The sequence below is a fragment of the Crinia signifera genome, chromosome 6 (assembly GCF_055691185.1).
Source record: "Crinia signifera chromosome 6, ASM5569118v1, whole genome shotgun sequence".
Classification (NCBI taxonomy): Eukaryota; Metazoa; Chordata; class Amphibia; order Anura; family Myobatrachidae; genus Crinia; species Crinia signifera.
Window position 1 is genome coordinate 29,712,718 of NC_139222.1, and position 25,779 is coordinate 29,738,496.

Genomic DNA, 25,779 nt, shown 5'->3' on the forward strand with positions numbered 1-25,779 from the left:
TTTTAAAAAATGTCTGTAAAATCGTTGCTTTTTTTTTATTATTATCAGATGATGTAAATAATAGTTATTTCAGCCCAATTTAATGTAATTTTAATAATATGCAGATTTGCTAATAAAATTATACGGAAAAATGGTTAACTCATAGGTACATATTTCAGTAATTAAAAAAAAGTTTTTGGGGGGGATATTTGAAAAAAAATTTATACAGTTAAAAAATGAAAATAAAAAAACTTTACGAACCTTTGTCAAGCTGCATAGTGAACAGTGACGGCTCAAGAGGTGGGGCTACAGCTTAGTTAAAATTAAAATAGGGGAGCCGCACCCCCTGCCATTCCACACTGTCTCACTGGCAGTGGGTGTGGCTCCCCTATTGGGCAGCCATTTCATGCGGCTGCATTTTCCATCATGTCAGATAATAATCCTATCATTCTTAATACAATCATTAAGGGGCATTTTGGGCTACACACCCTGCAACATCAGGCTACATGTGCAATACTGGTTAAAATATAAAAGTGCATGAGACGGCCTAAAATAACAATTTATTTATATAGAACAGGTCTCAAAGCACTTTATATTTGTGGGAAAGAAACAACATTACAAAGGAGGCAGCCATTTTGGGTGCAATATGGTTGTTACAGTGGGTGAATATAAAATCCACTGTACAAGATACCCAGAGGAGTGCGATTGAGGCGGCCATCTTGGGTGCAACCACATAGGTTACAAAACGTAGCAATACTTAGGAATATTACATTTCGGGGCTGTACAAAATACAAAAAAACAGTTGCACATAGAATCGTCAGTTTTGCTCATCCACGGAAAACCCAGGCCGTCTCGAGACCACCACGATGGTTAAACTGGTTGTGATAAGTGGGATATGGACAAACAATGCCTCTCATTTACATTATCACACATTGGGCAAAATGCATGGATAGAAATGGAAGATACAAGATACTGGCATCAGTTGATCCACAGATTGTTTCTCCTGGTCATTAAAAGGATCAGCCAAGGCGGCCATCTTGGGCTCACTATTTAGGATATAATGAGCGGGATAAGCAATATGTGAATATATAAATACAAAAAGGAAGGTAGATAGCACACAGCAATAGGGTAAAGGTGAAGCAATACAGTGGCAGTAAAACCAAAATGAAGAGGCAATTGGGCAGCCGCAATAAGTTGATGCACTCTATAGATTGTAAGCAGGGCCCTCCTACCTCCATGTCGGTTTGTATCTACCCAGTTTGTTCAATCACTGTTGTTTCCAATTGTAAAGCGCAACGGAATATGATGTGCTATATAAGAAACTGTAAATATATAAATTATGCACACGGACAGAAAGTGGTGACTGTGTTGGGACAATAGTGTTCCTTCCCTATTCTATCTGTGGTAAATTGACTAAGATGGGAGTTCCAATCAGATTCTACTTCTTATTTATGTTGTACCTTCTACAAAATAATAGATAATAGATCGTACCTTATTGGTCACCCGGAAGGTGCACATTTTTAAAGATCCACAGGTGGAGCTAATTATTTCACGTGTGATTCTGTGAGGAGACCTGGAAAATATGCACTGTGTGGGGTCCTGAGGACCAAGTTTGACAAACTGAAGATTATTGGTATGCTAGTTAAAAGCCTGTCACAATAACTGCTTAGGGGGGTATTCAATGTCCGGTGCTATTACTGACAGGGAAAATGGCGCCTGCCGTCTATTCAATGCTGCCGCTTTCAACAGCATTGAACGTGGAATTCGACAAACTGATCCGACTTTTAAACCAGTTGGATCTGTTTGGTCGGAAACGGCCCTGAATTTGTCGAATCCATGGCTGTTTTTGCCGCCACACCCCCCTTTCGACAGTCGACATTGAGTTCTGCCTGTCGAGATGGGTGAAAATGGCCCAGGATTCTGACTCTTGGGACGTTCCAACACTCGGTATCCCGGATTGCATACCTTAGTCCCTATCTGCTCCTATCTGTAATCTCTGTCATCACAACTCCCTCAGTCCATATCCAGGAAGTTTGAAACAGATCATTTTGCTTTCACTTTCTGTTAAGGAGTCATTTGGTCTGTCGGGTGGCCTCTAGTAGTCACTGGTGGTACTTTACCTCAGCAGTAAGGGGTATTTAGCCTTATATATATATTTTAGATTGGGCCGGTCACCTTAGTCCCTAGCAATGTTAATGTATCTCTCCATATTTGCCACTTTCTGTACATATTGTGGATTTTTAGCAAGCAACACAAAGACCAGTGCACCATTCCCAACCAGCCTCTGTATGCTCAAGCTGTGTGTATTATGTGTATATGAAAAATACAGATGTCTACAAGCCATGTTACACCTAATGCGTGAGCCCCGTGTGACTCTGCAGCACTGAGCGTCTTTGTGTGTGACTTTCATGGCTACAATGCATCTTATTTTTTGCAAAACATAGCAAATAGGAGGCACAAGTAGCTTCTGCTGATTAAAATATGGGGCATGTCTATACTGTGTGTGTTAACGTGGCTGTAACTGCATACAAAATGCTACATTAGGGGTTTCCTGTAAAAAAAACTGTAAAGTAGCATTTGGTATGCAATTACAGCCACATATTAATTAAATCAGCAGAAGCTGCTTGTGTATCCTATTTGTATTCCAATGTACAGTAAAATCCCATACCCAGGGCCTGATTCTATAACCCCTGGCATCAGAACAGGGCAAAGTCGCAAACCGGGTCCCTCCCTTAAGCACGAAACGCTCGCACATCACCGGCTGCCCCCTAGCTGCTAGTCCATGTTTTGGATCTCAGCGGCTCCATGTGACATCACGCAGCCTTTCCTTATACTGATAACTTCCTACAGCGGCACCTAAGGCTATAATGACTGCTGATGCAGCAATGGGGGCGATTCAGTTCTTAAGAGTGCCCCGTGCTGGCCATTTATGCTAATTGGCATTTATCAGAGCAATTCAATTGTTGCTCTGATCAGCCCTCGTTTAGTATTTGACGCAGCTGAAAGCACAAGGATTAGCTGCGCAAAGCAGCTAAACCCGTCTAACTTTGCCTCACCAGTATCTAAAAGACCGTGTTTGGGCACTTAAAATATATATAAAAAAATGTGTGTTCTGCAGGTAATGGCTGTATAGCGGAGAAACAATTGAATTGCTCTAATATGTGCCCATTACTATAGAAGGCCAGCAGGGGGCACATGGAAGAATTGTATTAGCCCCAATGTGTATAAACCAATGCACCGCTATATTCGGTAATGTAAGTCACTGCTTTAATGTGGCTCATTTACAGATATTGATAGATTCTACATTTTATCAAGTCCTGTATGACCCAATTACATTGAGTGTATGGCCGTAATCCGGATTACTACATGAATTTTCTGAGGATGGATGTCCCACATTCCAGGATCTTATTCAACTGGTCTCCCTGCACATCAAGAGGCAAGACACATATGTCATGGAGAGCCACATCTCCATAAAATAGGTCCCCGGCCAGTCTCAAGATCACCACGCTCAACTCAAAGCAGGCACTGGGCGCAACCATCCACGGGACATGCTTAAAGACCAATATTCAATGGTAAATCCAAAGAGATGCCACACAATGCGTTTTTTTTTTTTATCAAAGTGATTTTAAAACCTTCACGGACTTAACAAAAACCTTTTCAATAAACATATACAATCTTCTAAACACGCAACATTTAACTCTACAACTAAAACATTAAATAAACAGTTACAATTGGGAAATTATAAATATATACAAAAAGAAAACCTAACATTTAAACTATCTAAAAAAAATGTATATATACACAGTTAGAAAAATTTAGAGATGTTCGTAGCTGTAGACCTGGTTTGGGGACACACTGTTCTCAGGCGATGGGCTACCACTGTTCCCCATCATGCTGCTACTGCTAGCAGAGGTGGAGGGTCCAGGAGGTGGGGGAAGGGAGTCTTGGGTGTACTGCTGGTGAATCGGGGCGTTGAATGGGGTTTGTGATGGGGTAGCAGTAAAGACATGCCTGAACCCCTCTTGTTGCTGGTGTGACCTATGAGGTGTGGCAATGAAGCTGCTTCCATCCAACTCCCCTCTACCCCCTTTATATACAGCTTCAATGATCATCCTCTCGGTTTCCGATCTGTTCCGCTCATCCATCTGCCTTAGCTTGGCGCTCACATAAGCCCCAAGGGCGTCCGTGGCATCAGTCCTCCTATTTAGCACTTTGTTGGCCGATTGGAGAACCTGGTTCATGAGTTCATCAATGGACACATCTCCTGTCTCGTGTGGACGCTTCTTGGTCCTTCTGTGTGGCAAGGACTGTGGTATAAATGCAGGAGCGGGGATGACCGGTGTGGGGGGAGGAGGAGGATCATCACAGCGTACTGCCATCGGCTCTGGTTCCTCTAGAAAAGCCGGTGCTGGTGGCTGGAAGATAAAATGTTATAGTTTGTATTTCAATATAGTTTATTTTGTTTAATATTAAGATCTTCTCTTTCTAGCAGCCTCCAACAACAGAATGTTTGCTGACTATTGCCCAGAGGGTTGAAGACCACTGGGATTGACAAATCGTTGAAGAAGCTTGACCCATCCCTTCAGCAATGGTTCTTAATTCGATAACTGCAAGGACTTTTCAGTTTTACCCTGATGGCGATTGTCAAAGTTAATAACGACTTAATTGAGAATGGAAGAGTCTCCTATGATGGGTCTTTGGAACAAACATACTTTCACCATAGATTCAAGAAAGGACACCCTACATTGGCCCTCTCCAATGTTTGGACTTACTATAGTGTTTGATGTTTAGCCCAAACACCTCGCCCACAACAACGTACATAATCTACACCCTCAAAAGGTGTCTCAATGATAAGAAATAAGAAGTGCATCTTCAACTACAGGTTGTCAAGAGCTCGACAGTTGATTTATAAAGCCTTTGGAATTCTGAGCAACCGCTTCAGGATATTCCATACTACCATTTTTCCGAGGACTGACCCAACTGACTGCGCAAGATCAGCCTGTGGTGTCCTCAATAACTGTTTAAGGTGGAAAGTCTATTCCAGTGCTGGCATATCTACATCTGGTAAAGAAGAGTCAATGAAGAAGATGGACACTCCTGAAGCCTGGCCTACTGAGAGGTCACTGCGAACTGGCGAGGCCAAACAGGTAAAAGTACCTTAAATTAATTGAACTGGGCAGAATGATACATTGCTATAGATGCATTGAGACATCTTTCACAATACTGCCTGTTTGTTGGGTAAATAAAGCTATGCAATTGGATAAATTAAAGTAGTAGTCAAAACTACTGTTCCGGTTTCGTATAGACTTACCATGACACTTAACGACAGTTCCTCCTTGTCCTCAACCACCTGCGATGAACAGCTTGCTCCCTGATTCACATCCATGATAGTGGAGCTCAGTGATGCCCTCTGCACATCCTGGTCCACAGTGAAGGTGAGCAGGTTGAAGTACCAGAGGTGGGGCACGTAAACCTCTCCTGCCCCAGATCTCTTGGAGGCCTCAATCTTATTGAACTCTTTCTTGAAGACTGTGCGCATGTTTTGGATTTTCTTGGTGACCCATGCAGCATTAGCTTTGGGGTAATGGGGCTTGCTTAAATTCACAATGTTCTCTATAGCCCTTGCCCTCTTTTGCCTGTTGGTGTAATCAGTAGACTTGCACTTCCACAAGCACGGGTGTGCCCGGTAGGCCGCAATGAACTCCCTGAGGAATTCTGGGTTCTTTTCGGCTGCCGTATAATTCTGTGGAGAGAAACGAGACCATGTAAAATGTGTGGTTGACCTATGCACAATATCTCATCACATAGCCCCTTTATAAACCATTATATGTTTTTTCAAACCCATCCGGAGTGCAGCAGTAACATGATAGAGGTATAACAGCATGCCAAGTAGATAGTGTATTTTACTAAGGGGCAGGTAGCGTGATTGCTTTTCTAGAGGGGTATTGTTTAAGTTCCGGTGTTCTTACATAGGTCATAGTCAAAAAGGAACGTTACAGCATTGGTAGTGACAGACAACGAACATACAAAACACTAATAAAGCCAATATTAATAGTATACGGTGATGAACATTGCCCTATCCCTTAATCCATCCATTAATGCCCCAGTAAATCCATGACAACATAGAACAGCCACTTACCAGAACAAGCAGTATGTGCGTTACAAAGAAGAAACTTCGTGAAATTGCTAGAAATACAATTCAGCTTGGGTGACGTCCGGTTTAGGTGACAACTGTCGAAAACGAAACGTCCGTGTGCTAACCCCCCACAAAAAACCCACCTCCTTGCTGACTTCCACCGGGCAAGAAACACATACGACAGGATTGAAGCCAAAACCTTGTGGAGACATAATGGAGGAGGGGGTTGGCGAGTGAGGTCTTCGGAGGGTCACTGCCTTCCGAAGAAGTCCTAGAGAGACCATATGTCAAAAAAAGTTTCTCCCATGACAGATAGAGAGTTGGATGTGATATTCCGGATCGTCGTTTCGATTATGACCGCGGTAAATCCTATGCCAAAACAAACTACCGAAAAGAACGAATCACTACGAACCTGGGGGGAGATATAAAAAAAAAACCAGGAAAGAGGAAGGTGGAGCAGGCCATAAAAGGTGGAGCAGATCCAGAAAAGGTGCGGCAGATCCAGACAAAGGTGGAGCAGATCCAGGGGTGAAAAAAAGGTGGGGCAGATCCAGGGGGGGGGGGGGGTGGTTGGGTGGAGACAGATCCAGAAAAGGTGAGGCAGAACCAGGGAGAAAAAAGATGGAGCAGATCCAGAAGAAAAAAAAAGAAAGAAAGTGGAGCAAATCCAGAAAAAAAACCCCAGTGGGGCAGATCCAGGAAAAAAAGGTGGAGCAAGCCCAGTAAAAGTAGAGCAGATCTCAAAAAAGGTGAAGCGGATCCAGAGAAAAAAAAAATATCCAGAAACGGTGGTCCAACTTTAATCACAAAGGAAAGGGGGCAGAGGCTGCCATTATGAGTGGCTACGTGGTACTGTGTTGCCGCGTCTGATAATCCGGTCCCCTGGCACGCACCTCAGGCCAGCCACCTCAGCGAGTTACTAGAATGATTCCGCCAGTGTACACTGGAATGCCAGATAAGTGACGCGCGGTACAGACACACCTGTGAATGCCCAATAGTACCCAGCAAAGGCACTTACACTAGAACTCTGTTATACCCGCTAGCCTTCCCCTGTATTGTGCATAGGAGTAGCGCTCCCATAGGATTTGAGCAATCCAATGTGGGGTGCCACAGAACAAAGACACTGCCTCACTGACGCGTTTCGCTTTTAGTGGACCGTTTCTTCATAAGGTAAGGCAGTACAATACTTTACTTCATTTGAGCTGAACATTGCTTTGGGTTTGGAATGAGACACTGACAGTATTTCACCTTACCACGGGCATGTCCAAACTATGGCCCTCCAGCTGTTGTGAAACTACACATCCCATCATGCCTTGCCACAGTTTTGCTAAATGGGGAATGCTAAAACTATGGCAAGGCATGCTGGGGTGTGTAGTTTCACAACAGCTGGAGGGCCACAGTTTGGACATGCCTGGCTTACCATGATATAAACTCTGCAGACACTTTTCAGGAACACCAGGCAGGACAACCCTGCGGAAGTGGGTATGGGTCGACTTGTCAACAGTGAAAAAAGGTTGACAGTCACTAGGTCCACACTCCAAAAAGGTCGACATGCCTTAAGTGGACATAGACAAACAGTCAACACAAGCAAAATGTAGACAAAACCAACAGGTCAGCATAAAAATGTCGACATTAGGAGTTTTTTTGATTTATACGTCTACAAATGTCGGCATGGGCACTGCATACGTGTACAGCGTTTGCTCGCCATGCTTCGGGCACAGTGCCCAGCACACTATTATATTCCCCCTCCGTGTCCACTGGGATGGTAAAAAAAAATGTGAAAAACTAATTTCGGTACTTGTGTATTATCAGGGCTCCCGCGAAATCGGCCGAAAATCGGCTGCAAATCGCATGCAAAAATCGGATGCGATTTTGCGGCCGATTTGCATGCTATTCCATCATTGCACACCCCCGATTTCCATCGTAGTGAATCACATCACATTCAATATAGCGGCATGCGATGCATGTGATGCGATTCGATTTAATTGTACAAGCACCCTGATGGGTGCTTACAATGTTAAATGCACCCCCATTGTCAACGCCACCCCCACTATCAATGCCAACCGAAGCGTGGTGAGCGCAACGAGCCCGCGAGGGGCAGCGGTACGCATCCTCCGACCTTTTCATACCCCCACTATCCACGTCGGCGTGGAGTTGATTCTATATAGTGTGGCGAGCGCAGCGAGCCCCGCAAGGGGACGTGGAATACATGTAAAGTAATCCGCGGCCCCTCGCCACGCTTCGGGCTCGGTGGCTCGCCACACTATCTAAAATCAACTCCACACCGACATGGATAGTGGGGGTATGCGCTCGCCACGCTTAGGGTTGGCGTTGATAGTGGGGGTGGTGTTGACAATGGGGGTGCATTTAACATTGCGAATCGCATCGCATGCCACTTGCTGGCATGCAATGCTATGAGATATTTAATTGTACAATCAGGGGCATTTTCCCGAAAATCGCATCGCATACCATCACATATGTTATGCCATGGTATGCAATGGGCGCCGTGCTAGGAAACAAGTACCTGGGGGTGTGCAAGGATGGAATAGCATGCAAATCGGCAGGAAATGGACGAAAATCTGCAAAAAAATCGGCCGCTGAATCGCATCGCAGATCGGACGATAAATCAGATGCGATTTACATTACATCGGGCGCCCTGATAATACACAAGTACCCTAATTTCAACCTTTTTCATGTCGACATTTTCTGTGTCAACCTTTTTTGTCTATGTCACCCTAAATGCATGTTGACCTTTGACCTGTCATCCAATAGTGGTCCATATGACCGCCATCCCGCAGAAGCAGACCTACACAGAGGACATCTTTACAGTGTACTGCTGCTACTTTCTTAGTTTGGGGTGTACAGGCATTAAACTGATAACGGCAGTGCCGTATACTACCAGTAAGCACGTCCATATGATTATATTGCGTTTCTTTGGCTGGTTTATATAGATCAGTGATGGCTAACCTTGATACTTCAGCTGTTGTTGAACTTCACATCCCAGCACGCCCTGCTACACTTTTACTATTTGGCCATGCTAAAACTGATGCAGGACATGCTGGGATGTGTAGTTCAACAACTGCTGGAGTGTTAAGGTTAGCCGACACTGATATAGATACTAAACTGGTAATATCAGGGCAACACAACTGTATACAGCTTTCTTACACCCAGCGTGTTTATATCGGGATGGGGTGTTTAGATCGTGTTCAGTTTCACCTTTATGTATAAAAAACCTTTTGTCTGTCTTGTCACATCTTGTATTGTTTATTTTATTATTTATTTATTAACAGTTTCTTATATAGCGCAGCATATTCCGTTGCGCTTTACAATAGCAGACAGTGAAACAACAAAACAGGGTATTTACAGACAGTCAAAATGTAGGAGGGCCCTGCTCGCAAGCTTATTGTTACGAGTAACACTGCAATGAACCACTTTTGTGTTCCCACACCTCCAACATGATCCTTCCCACCTGAACACACAATGCTCTGCTCCTGAGCATCCTGTGTAGCCAGCCGGCCGATCCAACGGGCGATGGTGTCCTGCATCAGCATGCGCATACACACTTGGACGATGCAGGGGACTACAGCAATATCTAACAAGCTGCATCCAAGGCTGCATCTATCAAGATCTTCTGGTTGAACCTACAGCAGGGCTGACCAGAAGATATCGGGCATACACCCTGGACGATCCACCCGATATGTTTTGTTTCCCCTCCACCGATGTTTTGCTTTCGTTTTGTTCAAAGTGCCGGGACACTGAGCATAGCTCCGTCCCTGACACCCTTGAAGCCCCGCCCATGCATTGTGATTGACCCGCAGGCCAATCCCCCCCCCAGAAATGGTTGACCCTCGATAGGTAGAAACATCGATGGTCATCCATTGCATAGTTTAACACTATTGATGGCCAGTTGCACTATTGCCATCGATGGCAACCATCGATGGCAATGGCAACGATGGCCATCCCTAGAAGACCAGTGGCCATCCCTGTTTGGGGCTCCTCCTCTCTAGCTCTGAGCACTGTGAGACCCTAGAGCTGTGCCAGATTCTAGTGCGCAGGTCTCCGGGGGGAAATGATGCAGCGGCCATTTTACCGTTGATTTGGTCAGCCGGCTGATTGTCTGGTTCTACTCAGACAGACTGAGCCACAGCTTCTAGCCCAGGGGAGTATTTTATGAACGGACCCGCACAGTTCATTCGAAAGTTATGATACATTACAATGAATTTAGCCTTAATATTTAAAACAAATAGAGGAGTTACAACATTTCAGAGCATTTCCTATAAATGTATTTTCATTTGTATGGTTAGAGCCAGGTGGGGACTTATAAGCAAGTTTTTGCATGCAGAGCACACACGCCACATTTACACGTATGACACAAGGACTGCATATGTTTGCACCACTACTGACCCTATACTAGCAGGTGCCAAATGGAGAGGATACAGCGGTAGTGCAGGAGGAGGTGTTGCTCAGGGTTAAGGGAATATTTTCCTACTGGTAATGGCCCCACCCCAGGAAATATGTTGCTGCAAGAGGAAAGGGGAATGTGTTGCTACCAGTGATGGCCACACACCTGGAAAACATGTCGCTACAAGAGGAAAGGGGAATGTGTTGCTATCAGTGATGGCCACACACCTGGAAAACATGTTGCTTCAAGAGGAAAGGGGAATGTGTTGCTATCAGTGATGGCCACACACCTGGAAAACATGTTGCTACAAGAGGAAAGAGGAACGTGTTGCTACCAGCGATGGCCACACACCTGGAAAACATGTCGCTACAAGAGGAAAGGGGAATGTGTTGCTACCAGTGATGGCCATACACCTGGAAATGTGTTGCTAAAAGAGTAAAGGGGAACGTGTTGCTACCAGTGATGGCCATACACCTGGAAATGTGTTTCTACAAGATGAAAGAGGAACATATTGCTATCGGTTATGTCCCCAAACCTAGAAATGTGTTGCTACAAGAGGAAAGGGGGATGTGTTGCTACCAGTGATAGCCTCCAACCCCGGAAATGTGTTGCTACAAGAGGAAAGTTGAATGTGTTGCTATAGTGATAGCCTCCAACCCCGGAAATGTGTTGCTACAAGAGAAAAAGTTTGTTGCTACCAGTAATGGTCCTACTCCCAGTGGAGACACATCCTGCTTTGTGGCAATGCACACAGTTCTGTCTCCATAAGAACCCTTTATCAATCCTACAAGGCCTTTTCCACTAGTAAATTGTACATTTTACATATTCTAAAGCTGTGTACACACGGGCAAAAATCGCCGGGTGCACGCTCCCATTTTCAGCCCCCTAATGGTCGCTGGAGCATGCTCCTCCGACCAGCGACTTCCCCTGCCTCTTCTCCCGGCAGTGTGTCATTTTCATCAGCGACCATCTCTGGTCGCTGATGCAAACGGGACACTGAGCGATATACTGCTAGCAATATATTGCCAGCGATCTTATTGCTCTGTGTGTACACAACTTATGAGTGCAACCTCCCAATGCGGCCCTTTAGGCTAGAAAAGGTTCTGAGCCCCTGATATAGAAGGGTCAAGTGTGACAAAAGTAAAACTAAAATTGTCCTGAGAAAATCATAATAAAAACATTTATTGTGCCATTTTGCTGTTGAGTATGTGTCCTTGTAGCATTGTTGGGACTTTAGAAAGCATGGTGCTCTAGTGTAACCCTTGGCAACGCTCCATTCATGTGGGTAGACAGCACACTGGTGTAGCAATGTCAATGTATAGTGAGCCTCTCTGCATTTTGTCCCTATATTCCTGGCATAAACGTCATATAAACACTTGCCATCCAATCAGCATCCGGGTAACTGCACACATTATCTGGGATGGGGGGGGGGGGGGGGGAGAGAGTTGTAGGACACACACACTGGCAAGAGTTCTGCAATACCTGTAATAAAACATGGCTACTGCCACAATAAAAGCATGCCCTAACAGTAAAAGTGTGGAAGAGTGAGCGGTGATGCATGGTTCCACAGCAGCTGGAGTGCCATGCGTTGGCTATACTCCCGTTACGTGGAACGCTCGCTACCAGTAACTATTCTCGTGTCACCCAACACACTGAAGACATAAACTGAAGATATTGGTTTGCAAAAGTAGTTGGAATAAAGTTTAACCACAGTCAATGATGATCAATAGACAGAAGTTGGTCACATGGGCACAGTCTCGTATTCATTGCTGATTTAAGTACACAAAGGAGACGCTTTACCGAAGGACAGATGGCCAGCAGAAAGATAGATGGGCAGCAAGATGTACATACTACACTCTAAGCCAGGCATGTCCAAACTATGGCCCTCCAGCTGTTATGAAACTACAAGTCCCATCATGCCTTGCTACAGTTTTGTTATTAGGGAATGCTAAAACTATGGCAAGGCATGCTGGGATGTGTAGCTTCACAACAGCTGGAGGGCCATAGTTTGAACATGCCTGCTCTAAGCAATATACATTTTCCAGTATGCCTTATATTAGATGTAGATCCACAGTTTTGGAACGACTGTTGGGCCCAGGTGCTTCATACGCACTCTCAGGCTGAGCGGTAAGTTATTGGTTCCTTGGCCAGATTGCTGAATAGTAACTACCTAGTTCTAAGAGGATTTTTTGCACCAATGTAAAAACAAATATATATATAGATATAAATAAATAAAATATCTTAAGCCATCTGGGGGGCACCGCAGATATAAAGACTTCCCAAAGCAAAATTAGCTGCTCAACCAAACCATCGGCCAAGCCTCCCAAAGAACATTTGTATAGCAGCAGTTTGATCAACATAAATCTGCACTGCAAATCATAGACCTGACTGACCATAGAAATCACCGGCAAAAACGAGACATTCCAGGTAAGCAACCTCAACTCCACCGACTCAAGAGCTTAAAACAGTTGTCTGCTGAAGAGCCGACCAGACAGGTGCAAGTGTGGAAAACAAAGAGACCTGAATGTGTAAAAACCAGACCCTTCAAGGAAGAAAGTTGAAGACCCTGGTCAAAACCAGCCTACAAGAAGGAAAATAAGCATGACAGTCCAAACTGTGAGGCGTGAAAACCCCTATGATCACACCAACCGAGGAATGTCCTCCAAACTTGGTGGTAAATGGCCACTTTATCTGGTTTGTGGGCATTAAACATGGACTGTTAAAGGTTATTGAAGCAGGTGAACGGTGATCAGAGCATCTACCAAGAAAGCCTCCTGTGCCACTGGCATATGATGATATCAAAATCCGGACAATACTCTATGGATCGAGTGAGACTCACAGATCGAGTGATCTGTGTGCCAATTGAGTAAGAATGCCAGGTGACTACTGGTCCCGCCCTGCTAGGTAATATATGCCATTTTTCGAGTGGAAGCGAAGGAGCGTGTCTTTGGAAAAATCGATGATCTAGTTGTGAGCCTCCAAGGTCATCAAAACCGCCAGCTACTTAAGTTCCAATAGTTCATTGGAACGATAGCCTTGATCAAGACTCACGACAGAGAGTCCAAAGGGCAGGGCTAGAAACTGAAAAAGCAGGATGAAATAGTTTGAGATCCCCATCCCAAATTACAACCAGCAAATAAGTATTTTTTAAGTCTACCCTCAACAGAACCTAAGACAGACCATAGGGACTCAATCTTGCATCGTTCCACCTGAAGACAAGGGTTCAACTACATCAGGATGAGGAGGTCTGGTGGAAAGACCAGTGCAGTTTTTGCACCAGGAAGAGGTTGGCGTTAAACTTAAACTATCTCTCCTTTGATGAAACTGGAACTATGACTCATGAAACCAGCAGAGAGTGCACTGCCTGTGTCTCCGCCCTTGATTGCCTTTCTTAGAAGAAAGGGGGGGGGGGGGTAACGGGTTTTAAATAAATGCTAATGATTTAGAGATTGCAAAGTGCGGTATATTCCATGAGAAAGATACCCAGAGATCCTACACTCAATGAAAACCGACATCCTGAAACTGAGAGACGCAGGCCTCCACCACTGGAGTTTCTGAAGACCATCACGCTTACTATTTGTCACCTCACCTCGAGCTTGGTTGTCTAGTTGCCCTTCACCTAATGGACCACCCTGTAGGCCCTTGGCTTACAGCAGAGCCCTAGCACACCCAGGAAATGGATGAGATTTGGCCCCAGGAGGCCTGAAAAGAAGACAAGGACTCATTCCTTCTATGGCACAAATAACTTATGGCTGGAACGTATGTGAAAGGGAAGCTATATCCAGAGATGCATGACCCGCATAGATAGGGGCCTGCTTGGTACTGTCCACATTGTGTGGGGCAGCTAAATATGGACTAGAGGCATGATTTTGGTTGACTCGGTAAGCTGTGAAGATCGAAGCTTACGGAGTCCCAGAGTGGTAGATTCCCCAAAGCAGATCCTTAACTACCAGTCTATCAATAGAATCCTACTCCCAAACAAAGTGGTCTACCAATCCTGGTCCAAGACCTCCCCCATCTTCTACTTGGAACCCCAACAATCCTACTTTCCTGGGTGGGGGTGGGGAGAAGAAGTTTCCTACAATCTGCCCCAACAGAGGGTCCAACGACATTTTTCAAGAAGAAACATCCAATGGAAATTCTCCTCTTAATATTGAGGGTCCATCAGAGTTCTTAGGACTATCTCTATAGGGGGGAGCTGGGGGTAAAGAACCGTCTGTAGACAGGATGGAGTGGAATAACTTCCCTCTCTGCGGCGATAAACCTTACGGGATAGGTCCACAACAGACTGAGCCATGATTGGAGACCAACCAGGAACCAACGTCGCAGGCAGTAAACGCTCATCGCTGACTGAGTGCCGCACTAGCTGCACGGAGAGCGTCCTGTTCTGTCCTGCCATCTGGAAGCTTCTAAGGACACTTTGAGCAGCCATTTAATGTAAGCGGCCACTCTGCTTAGCATTGGCATGCTCGTCTCCCTTACCTGCAACACTGACAGTCCCAGCACACAGAACAAAAAAACACACACACTCCTAGCCTGAGAAGGTGTGACTTCAATGCCGGTTAGAGTACAGTATGTAGGCTCAAGGGCAGGGGGGTCCTGTGTACAGCAGGAGTACCCCGTTTTCCCCTGCATGTCACACTGCATCCAAGATGGCAGCCAATAAAAAGAACAAAGCCAAATATAGAGGGGACGTGCACATATCAGCACCCTCAAAACAATACAATCAGTAAATGGAGAGGCAGTGTTCGCTTTCCTGTACTGCAGCAGGTTGCGGCAGTTAAATCTACAACTCACAGTATGGCGGCTAGTATATAAAGAAATGCAGTCCAGAAACCCGGGACGCAGCGCACCTTGGAAGCGGCAAAGGACAGACGCAGGCTATGGACGCAGGTACCCCACCCCAGAGGGCCTGTGTCACATGAGACGACTGAGGAACACATATAAAACTGAAGCCTACAAAGAAAACGTCCTACAGGCCAATCTTGTGCTTACTCAGGAGCCACTGGAAACTGGACTGAATTTTTAAGCCCCCAAAAAGGTTTAACCAATTAGTGCCTACTCCTTAGCCTCCCATCTAAACCCACAGTCTCCAGTGTCCCTTAGAAAGGACGGAAAGAGGAAATGATCTTTCCCATTGACTAAAACAATAAAAGGTCATGACCTCACAATAAACTACAATAAGCCATTTCAGCTAGAATTGCTGGTATATCATAAAACTAACCTAAATATCACCCCGCCATTATGTTTTTTTTGTTTCTATATTTCATTAAAAAATACATTGCTCCTCAATTGTTCTGGTGTGATTCATAGTAAACACTTCACAGTGCTCTTACATTTTATATACAATTTAAAATACTGTAGGTCCACCTCAGCAAACCAATGAAATGCAGTAAGGAAAATAAAAGGCAACGTTATAAAAAATGAATTATTCTGGAACTGCTGATACCTTAATGTCCTTATCTGGTTTTATATATTCCTCGTTACCATCTGGATAATAAAGGGGGCTGGGGCACCGCTCAGGTGAACTTCTGTTGCTGGATCCATCTACAGGAGACACAAACGACAATGGTTATGTCCGAACTTTGCTGAGAGATTCAATGGCGCGGTTGTGCAGTAGCCAACTATAGTGACCTAAGCTCCCTGCATACTTACATTCTGGATGCCGGTAGTCGGGATTCTGGCACTGGCATCAGCACAGATGTTGGCATCCTGGTGCTGGTCTCCTGACGGTAGTCAGGATGCTGGCATCGGTATTGTGACTGCCGGCATCCCGTCTGTAGCAATGCTGAACGCATTCCATCACAAACAGCTAAAGGTGTATGAGATACACCAGAGTGTGGGGAGGAGACTGGTCAGATCTCTGGGCAGGTAACACACAGTGACATGATGTGAGGGGAGAGCAGGAGTATAATAGGGGCTGATGGCTCCTGATGTATGAGATACACCAGACAGTGTGGCGATGAGACTGGTCAGATGTCTGGGCTGGTAACACACACAGTGACATCATGTGAGGGGCAGAGCAGGAGTATAATAGGTGCTGATGGCTCCTGATGTAAGAGATACACCAGAGAGTGTGGGGAGGAGACTGGTCAGATCTCTTGGCTGGTAACACACAGTGACATGATGTGAGGGGAGAGCAGGAGTATAATAAGGGATGATGTCTCCTGATGTATGAGATACACCAGAGAGTGTGGGGAGGAGACTGGTCAGATCGCTGGGCTGGTAACACAAATTGACATGATGTGAAGGAGAGAACAGGAGTATAATAGGGGCTGATGTCTCCTGATGTATGAGATACACCACAGAGTGTGGGGAGGAGACTGGTCAGATCTCTGGGCTGGAAACACACAGTGACATGATGTGAGGGGGAGAGCAGGAGTATAATAGGGGCTGATGGCTCCTGATGTATGAGATACACCAGAGAGTGCACGGAGGAGAATGGTCAGATCTCTGGGCTGGTAACACACTGACATGATGTGAGGGGGAGAGCAGGGGTATAATAGGGGCTGATGGCTCCTGATGTATGAGATACACTAGAGAGTGTGGGGAGAAGACTGGTCAGATCTCTGGGCTGGTAACACACAGTGAAATGATGTGAGGGGAGAGCAGGAGTATAATAGGGACTGATGGCTCCTGATGTATGAGATACACCAGAGAGTGTGGGGAGGAGACTGGTCAGATCTCTGGGCTGGTAACACACAGTGACATGATGTGAGGGGAGAGCAGGAGTATAATAGGGGATGATGGCTCCTGATGTATGAGATACACCAGAGAGTATGGGGAGAAGACTGGTCAGATCTCTGGGCTGGTAACACACAGTGACATGATGTGAGAGGAGAGCAGGAGTATAATAGGGGCTGATGGCTCCTGATGTACGGGATACACCACAGAGTGTGGGGAGGAGACTGGTCAGATCTCTGGGCTGGAAACACACAGTGACATGATGTGAGAGGAGAGCAGGAGTATAATAGGGGCTGATGGCTCCTGATGTACGGGATACACCAGAGAGTGTGGGGAGGAGACTGGTCAGATCTCTGGACTGGTAACACAAATTGACATGATGTGAGGGAGAGAACAGGAGTATAATAGGGGCTGATGTCTCCTGATGTATGAGATACACCACAGAGTGTGGGGAGGAGACTGGTCAGATCTCTGGGCTGGTAACACACTGACATGATGTGAGGGGGAGAGCAGGGGTATAATAGGGGCTGATGGCTCCTGATGTATGAGATACACTAGAGAGTGTGGGGAGAAGACTGGTCAGATCTCTGGGCTGGTAACACACAGTGAAATGATGTGAAGGGAGAGCAGGAGTATAATAGGGACTGATGGCTCCTGATGTACGAGATACACCAGAGAGTGTGGGGAGGAGACTGGTCAGATCTCTGGGCTGGTAACACACAGTGACATGATGTGAGGGGAGAGCAGGAGTATAATAGGGGATGATGGCTCCTGATGTATGAGATACACCAGAGAGTATGGGGAGAAGACTGGTCAGATCTCTGGGCTGGTAACACACAGTGACATGATGTGAGGAGTAGAGCAGGAGTATAATAGGGGCTGATGGCTCCTGATGTATGAGATACACCACAGAGTGTGAGGAGGAGACTGGTCAGATCTCTGGGCTGGAAACACACAGTGACATGATGTGAGGGGCAGAGCAGGAGTATAATAGGGGCTGATGGCTCCTGATGTATTAGATACACCAGAGAGTGCAGGGAGGAGACTGGTCAGATATCTGGGCTGGTAACACACAGTGACATGATGTGAGGGGAGGAGTATAATAGGGGCTGATGGCTCCTGATGTATGAGATACACCAGAAAGTGCAGGGAGGAGAATGGTCAGATCTCTGGGCTGGTAACACACAGTGACATGATGTGAGGGGGAGAGCAGGAGTATAATAGGAGCTGATGGCTCCTCATGTATGAGATACACTAGAGAGTGTGGGGAGAAGACTGGTCAGATCTCTGGGCTGGTAACACACAGTGAAATGATGTGAAGGGAGAGCAGGAGTATAATAGGGACTGATGGCTGCTGATGTATGAGATACACCAGAGAGTGTGGGGAGGAGACTGGTCAGATCTCTGGGCTGGTAACACACAGTGACATGATGTGAGGGGGGAGCAGGAGTAAAATAGGGGCTGATAGCTCCCGATGTATGAGATACACCAGAGAGTGTGTGGAGGAGACTGGTCAGATCTCTGGGCTGGTAACACACAGTGACATGATGTGAGGAGAGAGCAGGAGTAGAATAGGGGCTGATGGTTCCTGATGTATGAGATACACCAGAGTGTGTGGGGAGGAGACTGGTCAGATCTCTGGGCTGGTAACACACAGTGACATGATGTGAGGGGGAGAGCAGGAGTATAATAGGGGCTGATGGCTCCTCATGTATGAGATACACCAGAGAGTGTGGGGAGGAGACTGGTCAGATCTCTATAGTAAGTGATACTCACATGTTGTGATTTCTGTAGGGATTTCCTCTTCCTTTATCTTCACACAAATCAAATCCTCCTCAACTTTCACATCCCTCGGAAGGTCATTCTAAGTGTTGCAGAGAACATTACAATCAAATCACGATACAACGGAATAGTAAAAAGACATGGCTGTTAGTAAACGTTACAGTCAATATTATAATAGATCAGTTCCATTTACCTCCATATCCTGTTGGGGGATATGGTGATCCCCTGGATTACGATGAATGTCTTCCATTTGGGGGTCAGGGTAATGTAATAGATAGCAGAACACCAGGGCTGGAATTCAAAGGAAGAAAAACTTACATTAAGCCTAATTAAATGCAGGTGTGTGAACAAACATCCATGATAGTTTTTGACAATCAGAAATGATTCGCTAACGAGCAGGGGCCTGATAAAGGGGCGTGGCTAATGGAAGGAGGTGTGGCCACACTTTTTTCTTTTTTTAATTACATATAATTTGTGTGGCTACACAGGGGGGCGCCAGTGTAGAATCTGAAGGGGAGAGACCGATCTCTCTGCAAACGGGGAGGGGTTCAGGGGGACTACACAGCGCTGCAGACACAGATGGAGCAGCCTTTATTGTGGAAAATGTAAGGCACATAAAGGAAGCTGTATTAGTGTTAAATGCCAGAAAACGATCTTACCTGTTCTTATAGAGCCGACGGCCACATGGGCAGTGTTTTCTTTAACTATGTCAGACCGTCTTCCGACAGCTTTGTTTTTAGGACCTCATTGCTCCTGTCACCCTGTCTGTCACTGCGGGACATGGACAAAGCAGAATATTGTCACCATGCAACACAAAGCCATTGTTACTCCTATAGAAGTACTAGAATGCATCCAACATGATAGTACACCTCTACTACTATCCATTGTAGCACCCTGCATCTTCCAACACCTGTGCAGTTCCTCTTCCCTGCCTGCGGTGTTGCTCTCTGCTTGTGGTGCTTCTAGCACAGGGTGGTCTGCATATCAGTGCTGCAATACAGACCAGACTGTGCTAGAAGCACCACAGCAGACAATGACACCCCAGGCAGGGAAGAGAAACTGAATGGGCTTTGAAAGAGGCAGGGTGCTAGAATGAACCCTATACATATTACACCAAGCAGTGGCCAGCACTGTATACATATTACACCCTGCAGTAGCCAGCACAGTATACATATTACACCAAGCAGTGGCCAGCACTGTATACATATTACACCAAGCAGCGACCAGCACTGTATACGTATTATACCCAGCAGCGGCCAGCACTGTATACATATTACACCCAACAATGGCCAGCACTGTATATATTACACCCTGCAGTGACCAACACTGTATACATATTACACCCTGCAGTAGCCAGCACTGTATACATATTATACACAGCAGTGACCAGCACTGTATACATATTACACCCAGCAGTGAGCAGCACTGTATACATATTATACCCAGCAGTGGCCAGCACTGTATACATATTATACCCAGCAGTGGCCATCACTGTATACATATTACACCCCCCAGCTTCGGCCAGCACTTTATACATATTATACCCAGCAGTAGCCAGTACTGTATACATATTACACCCAGCAGCGGTCAGCACTGTATACATATTACACCCAGCAGCAGCCAGCACTGTATACATATTATACCCAGCAGTAGCCAGTACTATATACATATTACACCCAGCAGTGGTCAGCACTGTATACGGGTACATGTGAATTATCCGGGCTGACGATTTTGTCCTTAAGTTTAGTTAACTTAAGGACACCCGACCGACGCGATGCCCGCAATTTACCCCCAAATCGCGGGCATCGCGTCGGTCGCGGCCGTTATAAGGGGCCGCAACGCGACCGACGCGATGCCCGCGATTTCCCATAGACAGTAATGTTAAAATTACTGGACCCGATTTCCCATGTTGAATGAATGACAGTAATGTTAAATGATGTGCAAAATAAAATGACAATGTGAAATGGGCCAATATGGACATTTCACATTGGATATGTTTTAAAAAAAAATGTTTCATGGCCCCCCACCACCGTTAACGCCACCCCGCTATTGACGCCAACCCGAAGCGTGGCGAGCGCAGCGAGCCCGCGAGGGGTGGTGGTACGCGTCCTCCGACCTTTTCATACACCTACTATCCACGTCGGCGTGGAGTTGAGAATAGAAAGTGTGGCGAGTGCAGTGAGCCACCGAGCCCGAAGTGCGGCGAGCCCCGCGAGGGGACGCGGATACCTTCACAGGTATCCGCGTCCCCTCGCGGGCTTCACAGGTGTCCGCGTCCCCTCGCCACGCTTCGGGCTCGGTGGCTCGCTGCGCTCCCCACACTTTCTATTCTCAACTCCACAGCAGACAGCGACACCCCAGGCAGGGAACAGGAACTGAAGGGGTTTTCAAAGATGGCAGGTGCTAGAAGGAACACTATATATTATAGTGTCATTCCATTCAGCTATACTTGCAGTTATACATTTAGTCTTCTAGACTGCTGGGATACAGTATGCGTGACTGGCAGCGGCATCCCACTGAAAAGAATCCTGTCAGGGGCTGACAATATACTTACCCTCACTGCCCTAACACTATCCCTCACTACCTGCAACCTAACCATACCCCATTAGTGATGTATACATTTACTAAAGCTTTTAAAACAGACAAGTGGTGATGTGGCCCAATCATATTTTGCTATCCTTTTCTAGTATTCTGATTGGCTCCCCTGGGCAACATAAATAAATACTTCTGGCCTGTGGGTGACATGTTTTCCCAATGTAGATTGCACTTAATGGTGACACAATTTAGACGACAATTCCCTGATATTCTGTGTATATTAATCTGATTTAAGTTGACCACCCTGTTACTTTATTGATGGACTGTCTACTTTTTCAGTCACCAAGTCACAAGAACATATTTTGTTTTAATCTGATTTATCCCATTCGGATGTGACTGTGACTTAACCACTGCATGACCAAAGGAAAGATGCAGGACAACAAGCGACCAGAGAGGAACCAAATATGGATCCTGCCGCTGCTGGAGAGGGAGAGCTATGACAAGTCCGGGGCACCACACATGAAGAGAAATTCAGGTGGCAACTCCACATGACTAAACCAATTCACTGCCACCAAAATGGAAGAGGAAACAGTCTAACACCAAGATACACCTACAAATCGTACGTGTAGCTGTCAGGGGCACATAGCGGGTGCGCAACGTATTGCAACCAATAGGGTCCTTAGATATGTGCCAACCCATCTGCAGAGACGGGAAGCACCAGGCAGGAGAGGCGCTCTCCGCACTCTGTTTCCTCTGCAGCGGTGGGCAGGATATTTGAAAACTCGGATACAAAAGAATGGGTGGCTGCTGATTGGTGGCTCTCTCAGCCAATCAGTGGTCACCCATTCTTTTGCATGTTTTTTTTTTTTTTTTTTAAATCTCACTAGATCGCTTAGAAAAAGACACCCTACATTGCTCTGTGCGTAGTGGCATAGCGGTGCGCAGCCCAGCGTGTCGCTATCGCCCGGCAATTAATATCCAGCATGCTGGATAAATGTATAATAGGTGGTGTCAGGGTCAGTGTTCTTTTACCAGAGAACACTAGCCCTGGCAGATTGCTCAGCGGCACATCGCTGTATGCTGAGAATTCTGAGCGATCTAGTAAGGGTGTTGGGGTGAAGGGTCTCTGCAGATTCCATGCTGCCACCTTGGAGAAGACAGATGCAAGAGGTCCTGCCAGACCCCTCTAGGCATTTAGTGCTGATTTCTGTTCGCACTAGCGGACGCAATGAAAAATCTGCATTAAGTGCAGCCTGCGGTCTGTAATTGATTAGCCCCAGCAGAAACACAGAGCATCCATTAAGGATAGATAGATAGATAGATATACACATTATATAATTCCTCTCATTGGGAGGATTTTCATTTGACTGAAAGGGATATTATCTCTACTATGTATTGTGTAGGCTAGCATGATGTTGACGTGAAAAAAAAAAACTGCTCCGTGTAACGTGGATTTAATGGTAAATAATACATATAAAAGCGTATCTGCTGTCTATAATATGGATATAGAGTCCATTAAACATGCAGTAGTTGCACTTACTGGGAGAAGATGCTTCTACGCCCTTGTGGAATTAAATACCGGAAAGGAAGGTGTTTTTGTGCCACACACTTCCTGACCCGAGCGCTCTTTCACGTCCAGGTTCTGCGTTCCACTTGTAGGCCATGTTTTCAGGACTGCGTTCCAACTAACTTCCGCGTTGTGCGTTCCAACTGGCTTCCGGGTTGTGCGCTCCAGCGGTTTCCCTTTCAGTCACTCGAGTCCCGCGTTATTCGATGGTATAATACATTCTAGTCTGCAGCTGCTGTTATCTCCCAGCTCCCAGTTTTATCCCCATAGAAGTAAAAGTGATAAGGGTTCGGATATTTTTACAAATGTATATTAATGTTCAGGTCATAAGGGACCTGAACTACAATTACCAGCATGCAGTGCGCATACTCATAATAACATTTATTAAACTTGCAAGAGGTAGGAATTATATGCAGTGCACACCAGATTACAATTTAAACAAAGTTGTAATGGAACCCATCATTTTGATTACTCCAAAAATTAAACTGAAATGTTGGAAATTTATTGTACCTTTTTATTTTCAGTCTAAAGATGCGTACACACTCTATGATTCCCACTGACACCAATATGGTGGCAGTGGGGACTTGGAGGGGTACCAGCATTGGCAAGTGCATATACACGGATGACAGTGGGGCTCATTAATGACCCGCTCGAGCACGCATTGGCCGTCGGGTAAGGCATACACACTGGGTGATATATAATAAGTGATAACAGCCAGAAATTTGCTCCACTGCTATCTCAGTAATCTATTCCATGTCCTGGGTGACATGGAATAATTATTTGGTACTTGTGTAGTTTCACGGCGGCAGGCTATGCTACGTTTTCAGCATAGGCTAAGCCATACCTCCCAACAGTCCCGATTTTATCGGGACAGTCCCGATTGTCAGGGCCTGACCCGATGTCCCACCCGCGGGCGGCAGTGTCCCGCGGTGTGGGGGGGCTGTTAGGAGTCCCCCCTGTCAGCTGCTAAGCAGCGGGGAATAATTCGTCTATTCCCGCAGCCAGGGGACTGGGGGCATGGCTAGAGGCTCACAGAGCCTCTGGGTCATGCCCCCATAGCGGCAAATGGGGGCGTGGCCTCGCGAAAGAGCCGCGATTATAGACCACGCCCCCAAATTAGGCCACACCCCCGAAAATTTCAACGCACCTCCGGTGCGCAGGAGCATCGTCCCGCATCATGAGGTGACAAAGTTGGGAGGTATGGCTAAGCTATACTGTCAGCATAGCACACAGGCTGCCTAGCATAGTCTCCCCGCAGCCCTGTGTAGTCAGTGTAGTGTCCTCATCAGGCAGCGGAGTCACCGTACTGTCCCCGGGAGCTGCAGCTCTGTCCCCAGCGTCCCTGGCAAGCCTAGTGAGTGCCTCTCACACAGTGCCGGTAACCGCCAGATCCCTTGCGCTGGCGGACGCCGGCGGAGAGTTGATCATGCGGGCACCGGCGGATAGGCGGTCCATCTGTCTCAGATGCTTGTGCGTCTCAGTAATTTTTGCGGCAGGGTACAGCAACCCTGCCTGTTTCAGGTTCAGCGAGACGGACAGGGTTAGGGGGTTCAGTAGCGCATGCGTCTCCTGCACAAATAGATAGTGCGGTGCATCTCATGCACAATAACGGACGCATTTGCCAATGCTCCATGTTACACACTGGCAAATGCCTCAATTTCAAACCCCCACTATCCACGCCAGCCCGAAGCGTGGTGAGCCCCGCGAGGGGACGTGGTACGTGTCCTCCCGTCCTGTTCATACCCCAACTATCCACGTCGACGTGGAGTTGACTTTATAAAGTGTGGCGAGTGCAGCGAGCCACAAGCGTGGCAAGCACAGCACGCCCCCGTGAGGGGCCACGGATTACTTGATGTGCATTCCGCGTCCGCTCGCCACACTTTATAGAATCAACTCCACACTGATGTGGATAGTGGGGGTATGAACAGGTCGGGAGGACACGTACCGCGTCTGCTCGCCGCGCTTCGGGCTGACATGAATAGTAGGGGTGTTTCAGGAACACATTCACACAGGTCATGTCAGGCAGGTTAAAATGGTTCCCACACAATGTAATAAGCGCTGACTGACTACGCTAACTGCGTAAGCTCCGGCTAGCTGCGAACGGGCGGGAACACAACGCTGATACTGACAGGGACGCTGACCGCGGGAGCACTACGCTGATTCTGACAGGGACGCCTGACTGACTATGCTAACTACGTAAGCTCCGGCTAGCTGCGAACGGGCGGGAACACAACGCTGATACTGACAGGGACGCTGACCGCGGGAGCACTACGCTGATTCTGACAGGGACACCTGACTGACTACGCTAACTACGTAAGCTCCGGCTAGCTGCGAACGGGCAGGAACACTATGCTGATACTGACAGGGACACTGACTACGCTGGCCATGGGAACACTACGCTGATACTGACAGGGACGCTACGCTGACTACGTAACTGCCGCCGTGAAACTACACAAGTACCGCATTATTTGGACATATATGTTCGGTGCATGTGATACTAAACTAATAGAAGAGAGTTTTCTTACCGTGAGCACAGACAGACAACACGAGACAAGGAGAAAAGCTAATGAAAATATAGTATTTTATTATCCACATTATGTTAAATATTAAGAATAACCCTTGGGTAAATTATAACAAATTTTAAAAATGTTTACAACAATTTTTGCAAACTCCTAAAACATACGGAAAAAAGTA

The 25,779-nt window shown here is 46.4% G+C and overlaps 1 protein-coding gene across 1 annotated transcript in view; it reads right to left on the bottom strand.

Moving 5' to 3' along the window:
- Nucleotides 1-25,779, bottom strand: part of LOC146009564 (uncharacterized) — a 42,064-nt gene that overhangs the window by 6,976 nt on the left and 9,309 nt on the right. Inside the window, exons 8-11 of the mRNA XM_083150010.1 lie at nucleotides 19,699-19,754; nucleotides 19,177-19,274; nucleotides 18,978-19,065; nucleotides 15,967-16,064 (exon numbers count right to left, since the gene is read on the bottom strand). Of these exons, the coding sequence (XP_083006136.1) occupies nucleotides 15,967-16,064; nucleotides 18,978-19,065; nucleotides 19,177-19,274; nucleotides 19,699-19,754 (340 nt within the window). The remainder of the gene's footprint in view (nucleotides 1-15,966; nucleotides 16,065-18,977; nucleotides 19,066-19,176; nucleotides 19,275-19,698; nucleotides 19,755-25,779) is intronic.